Raw genomic sequence first — 8,591 nt, forward strand, 5'->3', positions numbered from 1 at the left:
TATAAATATATATATACAGAGAGAGAGATTGAATCGCAGCTCTTTATAAATATGTATATACAGAGAGAGAGACTGAATCGCAGCTCTTTATAAATATGTATATACAGAGAGAGAGAGAAATTGAATCGCAGCTCTTTCTAAATATATATATACAGAGAGAGAGAGAGATTGAATCGCAGCTCTTTCTATATATATATATATATATACATACATATATATATATACAGAGAGAGAGAGACTGAATCGCAGCTCTTTATAAATATATATATACAGAGAGAGAGAGATTGAATCGCAGCTCTATATAAATATATATATACAGAGAGAGAGATTGAATCGCAGCTCTATATAAATATATATATACAGAGAGAGAGAGAGAGATTGAATCGCAGCTCTTTATAAATATGTATATACAGAGAGAGAGACTGAATCGCAGCTCTTTATAAATATGTATATACAGAGAGAGAGAGAAATTGAATCGCAGCTCTTTCTAAATATATATATACAGAGAGAGAGAGAGATTGAATCGCAGCTCTATCTATCTATCTATCTATCTATATACACAGAGATTGAATCACAGCTCTTTATAAATATACACTGCTCAAAAAAATAAAGGGAACACTCAAATAACACATTTTAGATCTGAATGAATGAAATTCTCATTGAATACTTTGTTCTGTACGAAGCTGAATGTGCTGACAACAAAATCACACAAAAATCATCAATGGAAACAAATGTATTAACCAATGGACGCCTGGATTTGGAGTCACACACAAAATTAAAGTGGAAAAACACACTACAGGCTGATCCAACTTTGATGTAGGATGTCCTTAAAACAAGTCAAAATGAGGCTCAGTATTGTGTGTGGCCTCCACGTGCCTGTATGACCTCTCTACAACGCCTGGGCATGCTCCTGATGAGGATCTCCTCCCAGACCTGGAATAAAGCATCCGCCAACTCCTGGACAGTCTGTGGTGCAACGTGACGTTGGTGGATGGAGCGAGACATGATGTCCCAGATGTGCTCAATCGGATTCAGGTCTGGGGAACGGGCGGGCCAGTCCATAGCTTCAATGCCTTCTTCTTGCAGGAACTGCTGACACACTCCAGCCACATGAGGTCTAGCATTGTCCTGCATTAGGAGGAACCCAGGGCCAACCACACCAGCATATGGTCTCACAAGGGGTCTGAGGATCTCATCTCGGTACCTAATGGCAGTCAGGCTACCTCTGGCGAGCACATGGAGGGCTGTGCGGCCCTCCAAAGAAATGCCACCCCACACCATTACTGACCCACTGCCAAACCGGTCATGCTGAAGGATGTTGCAGGCAGCAGATCGCTCTCCACGGCGTCTCCAGACTCAGACATGTGCTCAGTGTGAACCTGCTTTCATCTGTGAAGAGCACAGGGCGCCAGTGGCGAATTTGCCAATCCTGGTGTTCTCTGGCAAATGCCAAGCGTCCTGCACGGTGTCGGGCTGTGAGCACAACCCCCATCTGTGGACGTCGGGCCCTCATACCATCCTCATGGAGTCAGTTTCTAACCGTTTGTGCAGACAGCTGTACATTTGTGGCCTGCTGGAGGTCATTTTGCAGGGCTCTGGCAGTGCTCCTCCTGTTCCTCCTTGCACAAAGGCAGAGGTAGCGGTCCTGCTGCTGGCTTGTTGCCCTCCTACAGCCTCCTCCACGTCTCCTGGCGTACTGGCCTGTCTCCTGGTAGCGCCTCCAGCCTCTGGACACTTCGCTGACAGACACAGCAAACCTTCTTGCCACAGCTCGCATTGATGTGCCATCCTGGATGAGCTGCACTACCTGAGCCACTTGTGTGGGTTGTAGAGTCTGTCTCATGCTACCACGAGTGTGAAAGCACCACCAACATTCAAAAATGACCAAAACATCAGCCAGAAAGCATAAGAACTGAGAAGTGGTCTGTGGTCCCCACCTGCAGAACCACTCCTTTATTGAGTGTGTCTTGCTAATTGCCAATAATTTCCACCTGTTGTCTATTCCATTTGCACAACAGCATGTGAAATTGATTGTCAATCAGTGTTGCTTCCTAAGTGACAGTTTGATTTCACAGAAGTTTGACTTACTTGGAGTTATATTGTGTTGTTTAAGTGTTCCCTTTATTTTTTTTGAGCAGTGTATATATACAGAGAGAGAGAGAGAGAGAGAGAGAGAGAGAGAGACATTGAATCGAAGCTCTCTAGGTGGCATTTTAAACACTTCTGACGCTTTACGTTTCTCTAGAATAGAGCATTTTTCAGCAAACCACTCTAAATATGTTGAATAATGTCAAATCATTATCAGTGGAAATCCCCCTTAATTCAATAAAATGGGAGATAATTGAAATACGAGCGTGGCTGTACATCACCCTCCAGTCCAGTGGGGGCGGTAATGCTCGTCCCGAAAAAGAAAAGAAGAGCAAGAGGAAGACACACACACACACACACACACACACACACACACTTCGAGCTCAACCACATGATTGTGTTTATCACACACCTTCTCTGGATATCAGTGGTTTTCGGTCATGAACCTCTGCTGAAAAGCTCGCGAGCTCGTGAGCGGCGCTGATGACGGGGAGCTCAGCCTGAGATCAGTCCGGCTCTCGGGGACTGATCTAATGTCTGGGTCCGGTCAGTCAGAGGAGACCGGGAGCCGGGCGGTGGTGAAGCGGATAGGCATCATCGCCACATGTGTGGTCGGGGGGTCTCTGTGCGCCCTGTACGCGGTCGCGGGGCCGTTTGTTGCTCCTGCGTTGAGGAAAGTCTGTCTTCCGTTTGTGCCTGCGACCACCGCTCAGGTCACCAATGTCCTGAGAGCGCTAGGGTCAAGATCCGGGACCCTGGTGGATATTGGAAGTGGAGATGGACGGATAGTGAGTATTAATACGTGCTAAATAAATATATTATAAAATATTTAAAAATAATTTAATATTTTCTTTTTTTAAGAGATTTTGATTCCTGCAGTGTCTTTGATAAACACAACACAGTACAGACAGAGAATAATAAATAATTTAGGGGTAGTGTGTAATAAATATTGAGTCCAGTGAGGTAGAATAGTTATTAGTGCAAAATGCTTCCCATATTGTCTGGGGTAAATGGTTGGTGAATGAGAGAGTGTGTGTGTGTGTGTGTGTGTGTGTGTGTGTGCATGGAACAGAAAAACCATCAGTTCAGTCTCTGGAGTTGAGAAGTCTGATGGCTTGGGGGAAGAAGCTGTTGCAGAGTCTGGTCGTGTTGGACCGGATGCTGCGGTACCTTCTTCCTGATGGCAGGAGGGAGAACAGTCTGTGTGAAGGGTGGGTGGAGTCATCCACAATGCTGGTTGCTTTGCGGATGCAGCGGGTGGTGTAAATGTCCATGACGGAGGGGAGAGAGACTCCGATGATCCTCTCAGCTGTCCTCACAATGCGTTGGAGGGTCTTGCGGTCAGAGGCTGTGCAGGTCCCAAACCAGGCAGTGATGCAGCTGCTTAGGATGCTCTCTATGGTCCCTCTATAGAAGAGGGTGAGGATGGGTGGAGGGAGACGGGCCTTTCTCAGCTTCCGGAGGAAGTAGAGACGCTGCTGGGCTTTCTTGGCTGTAGAGCTGGTGTTCAGGGTCCAGGTGAGGTGGTGCTCTTAACAATCTCCACAGAGGAGCCGTTGATGCTGAGTGGAGAGTGGTTGTGTCGTGGTTGTTTCCTGAATAATGAACACAGTAACATGCCAGAGACTCATTGTAGGATGGCATGCAGACATGCATGTACACAAGTACTAGAGACCCAGACTGGAGTGAAAGTGCAAGCGATCTATCAAAAAAAAGTGACTTGAGTAGAAGTAGAAGTTTTCTTTTCTCTCCATGCTTCAGTATTGCAAGTAGTTTATTCTAAAATGAACTTCTTAAGGAGGAGAGCAGCTTAAAACACTGAGCTTCACTCTCTGTAGACAAAACTACAGCTAAAAGATCTCAGGTCATTAGGCCTCATACAAGTGTGGTGAAGGTGCTGTTTCTTCTGGTGGTTCTTCCATCACTGAATAAACTAAGAAAGTCATCCAGCACTCTGGTGTGGTGATAATGTGGGTTTGAATAGATTGGTATCATTATAAATGTAAGGAGTAACGGCGCAGCATATATAAAATGTAACAGAGTAAAAGTATAGAGTAAAAAAACTTATCCAAACTATTTAGTGAAGTAAAAGTGGAAGTAGGAGGAAAACAACAATACTCCAGTAGATACAGATACAGCATTTTAATACTTACAGTACAGTAGTGAAGCAGCTCTACCTCAATACTATACATCTCTGGATTGAAGGTAGATTTCGCGCCTCCCAGATGGAATTATTATTGTTTATGCAAAATAATGCAAATTATATTTAATTATCAATATTAATAATGCTTGATGTACATGACTCCGGCATTAGCTTGAATTTTACATTAAATAGTTAACAGTTCTAAAGAAAAGTGCATGGGATATCTATTTTCTGTAAACTTTATTTTAATTTCATATATATATTATTTGTAAAAGTGCAAAAAATCTGCAAACAGTCCTAATGAAAGAAATGAGATGACCAACGTCTTTCATAATCTTTTCTAAAATGTTGGGAATAAATCAACAGTGTATTGATTATGTATCAGAATGGTTTTTGTGATGCTGAGTGAATCTCTTATTCATTTTTTAATAAACAGTAATATGTTTAATTTGAAAACCCGTAATATAACCTGTATTGTTTTTAGGTGTGCTGAGTGGAATCCAGTTTGGGATAAAACATGGAGGTAAAGAACATAATGGTGAAAACTGCGTTAATGATTTTAACAAATGGTTGTCTGAGCTGTCTGATGTATCAAATCTTTTCGTACTTGGGACGTACCCGCAATTCCAGAACGGGCCATGTGTCTGGATGTTTTGAAAAATTTGAAAACCATTTTCGGCAGTGTTTCTTTAAAAATCTCTTTGCCCATGTTAAACTCTTACATGATCATGCCAGGCCAACAGGGGGCGCTAACATCTCAAAGTTTAGTTATCCAGTTCCTCAAGTAGCAGCATTATTAAAAATCTCCACCAGTAACTGTGTCCGAAACTGTTTGTATTAGTGTCTGAAAACATGGTGCCGCATTTTCAGTGCACTGTAACAATCCCACAATGCACCACAATATAGTGTCCAAACTATGTACGTTAAACTGACATGGAATACCCATAATCCATTTCGCTGCGTAACGTTTTTCCGCATTCATGTGGACAGGACCTAATGTCTCTACCAAGAGCCCTTCGAGCTTCAAGTACAGCTCGGCTTGACCCACCATACTTTAAGATCCATGGAGGACAAGCGTCCAGACTTTTTTCTGTCCTGTCACCGAAGTGACGGGACGAACGTCCTCTGGGTGTCCAAACGGCAGAGTCGCTCGCTGTCTTCAAACCCAGACTGAAGACCCACCTCTTCTGAGAATACCTGGTTAAAGTGTAGTGTAGGGCATTGTGGTCTCCATGCTTTTTAGATTTATTAAATATAATTAATAAAATCAATGAATCCAATCGTCTTCAGAGGACAGTTTGTCGTAGCAACAAAGAGGAGGAAAAAATTACTAAAAAAAAACATTCTAAACCTTCCGTCTCTTGTTTACTTCATCTCTGTCCCCCCACCACAGGTCATAGCTGCAGCAAAGGAGGGCTTCCGGGCGGTTGGCTTTGAGCTGAATCCGTGGCTCGTGTTGTTCTCCCGTTACAGAGCTTGGAGGGAAGGGGTTCATCACCGTACCTCCTTCCATATATCAGACCTGTGGAAAGTAAGCAGATCCGAGTGCGCTCACACTCACTGTTTCAGTGTAGGTCAAAAGGATGGCTCTGTGCCAGCGAGTGTGAAATTTTACAGCATACACACCCAGTTTGTAGCAACAGAGAATTGGTGTGGGTTTCCATGTTTTCAGTGACGGGCACTAATAGCACCCCCTACTGGAGACCTGCTAAATATGGCCTTGTAACAGTTAGTACTGACCTGCAGATACACTTACACATTATCATTGAGACTCCAAATAATTCATGGGGTTGACTTAGTGAGACCATACCTTTGAATTTCATTGATTCAAGTAATGATGAAAGCTCTATTATTAAAAAAAAAAAAAAAAAAAACTTCCCTTTATGCTTTTAATCGGCTTGCTGCTCCTTTCTTTTTTTTTTACATACAAATTCCCCTGCTGGTTCCCTGGGGTTTGGTGGTACTTTTAATAAAAAACAGAAACCAGCTCTGCTTTTCCACTGAGCACGCCGGGAAACCGTTTCGGTGGCTTTTCCACACGGACCTGTTTCTGCAAAAGAATACCTACAAACCGGGCTAGGTCCTGTTTTCTTAACACGGTTATCTAACCATACTTGGGGCCACAGAACTGTTCAGTGGGAGACATTCATGGCTTAGGGATCCACTTATTGGCTCCATATTCACGTCGCCTTAGTGCCGCAAGGTCCTGGGTCTTTATATTTCAGTATGTAGAAGAAACTGTAGCCAGTCTAACTGGTCCATACCATTTGACCCTGCAGTGGAAAAGAGGCCCATGTAAATGGTCTTGCCTGGAATGTCTGGCTTTATTATTTGTACCCTTACTTAGAACCACGCTGTTAGTTATAGGTGTTAATTGGCATAGTGAACATGATCTCCTAGAAACAGAAAGGAGCACCTCTGAAACAACAGTAGATTAACCTGGTTATCACCTCCTCCATGATTTTACAACTCCCACATATGCCTTGACTACTGGGCAGAATCATGCCACAGGTTATCGGGTATGTTTTTATAGGAAGGAGGTGTTACTTGAGTTTAGTGGATGACCAGAGGGCATGTGCCTGGGTTTGGCAGGTTTGGAACTCCACAGTTATTGAGTCAGCTGAACGTCTGAGACTTTTTATGCACTTGTTGCAACAGTGGCGACCCATTACAATCCCACGCTGGACTTTAGTGAGCTCTTTACAACCACCCATTCACTCACTGTGTGTGAAAAGGCAAACTGCGTGGCTAGGTGCTTGATTTCGTACACCTGTGGGAATAGGGCTGAATGAAACACCTGTACTTTTATATTCCATATAGTGTTGTGCTGTTGTCGGCCCTTTAGGCTTCTGCATCTTGGGCTATTGTTCTAAAGTCAGTGTTAATTACAAAATATTTTACTGTGTCTCTCTTTTACAGGTCAGCTTTTCACAGTACTCTAACGTGGTGATATTTGGAGTTCCACAGATGGTAAGAATTTACGAATTAATATGTCTCGATCTGATCTGATATGTTCTGATCTGAAACGACCCTTGTGATCCTTTTTTGGGCCCTTATTGATACTATATGTAGTAGTGCCACAAAGGGACACCTAAAGGTAAAGGTAAAGGTGCACGTATTTGTCACTGTACAGTGTACAGCGAAATGTGTCCTCCGCATTTAACCCATCTGGTAGTGAACACACACTCACACACACACATGTGTTAGGGGCAGTGAGTACACACACACACCCAGAGCGGTGGGCAGCCAACTCCAGCGCCCGGGGAGCAGAGAGGGTAAAGGGCCTTGCTCAAGGGCCCAACAGTGGCAGCTTGCCGAGCCCGGGAATCGAACCCACAACCCTGTTATCGACAGCCCGGAGCTCTAACCGCTGAGCCACCTCCAGCCTATATCAGTTACAGACATTTGCAGAAGGTAACAGAACAATGTTGTAATGTCTCATTATTTAAATAATAAAAATAATAATTAAATTCAACAAAATGAAAAGAATCTGCAGTGTGGAACTAAGTTAGGCGGCATACTGTAGACTGGCGCTATGCTGTAAACTCGTGAGTCACGACTGCTATGAGATGCTTATTTCACATACTGTGAAAAAATTTATTTCACAAAAAAAAGCCAAGCGATAAGTTCAGAGTGTGTATCGCCCGAAGCCTAACAATGTAGTACTCAGATTAGGGCATCAAAATAACTGGATTGGGACACCCCTAGATTTAAGGTCTCACATGTCTTATATCTGACGAAGCCTTACCTGTATGAGACACTACCTACGTATCGGTACACTTAACAACACTGGTGTGGAATCTATGTTTCTAACACACGTCAGTCTTTTTCTGTTCCCTAAATAAAATCTGAGGGAAGACATGCGTTTCTGGGTGCTGTGCAGAAGTCGCAGAGCCGTTCTGTGTAATGGGTTTGTGAATTGCTTGCAACGTAACGTTCTGAATGAAGTTGTACTGATTCACTCCACAGATGGAGCAGCTGGAAACCAAGCTGCAGTCGGAGCTTCACACCTCGGCCAAAGTCGTGGCCTGCCGCTTCCCCTTTCCCACATGGACTCCTGACCACGTGGCTGGAGAAGGAATTGACACCGTGTGGGTGTATGATGCTAAGACCTTCAAATCTCGAGTGACAACAGCAAAGCTGCTGAACAGGCCTAAAGACAGCACGACTCCTCATCAATGATGCACTTTGCAATGAATGTACTGTCCGTTGCAATGAATGGGGTGGAGTGAACTGTTGTGAATGAGACGCATTGTTCATAGTTTTATTACTGTACACCCTATTAAATAAGTCAAGATTATCAGTACAGCTATGAGTCCATCATTACATTGTTCTTATATCTTCCACTAGAGAGTAATGA

General features: G+C 43.5%; 1 protein-coding gene across 1 annotated transcript; it reads left to right on the forward strand.

Moving 5' to 3' along the window:
• The first annotated feature begins 2,451 nt into the window (after window positions 1-2,451).
• On the forward strand, window positions 2,452-8,539 carry atpsckmt (fATP synthase c subunit lysine N-methyltransferase). The gene is made up of 4 exons (XM_072688105.1): window positions 2,452-2,876; window positions 5,625-5,762; window positions 7,151-7,201; window positions 8,201-8,539. The coding sequence occupies exons 1-4, from the start codon at window positions 2,622-2,624 to the stop codon at window positions 8,411-8,413; spliced, it is 657 nt and encodes a 218-aa protein (XP_072544206.1). The 5' UTR covers window positions 2,452-2,621; the 3' UTR covers window positions 8,414-8,539.
• Window positions 8,540-8,591: the final 52 nt, after the last annotated feature.

Source organism: Salminus brasiliensis, chromosome 9 (genome assembly GCF_030463535.1).
Source record: "Salminus brasiliensis chromosome 9, fSalBra1.hap2, whole genome shotgun sequence".
Lineage (NCBI taxonomy): Eukaryota > Metazoa > Chordata > Actinopteri > Characiformes > Bryconidae > Salminus > Salminus brasiliensis.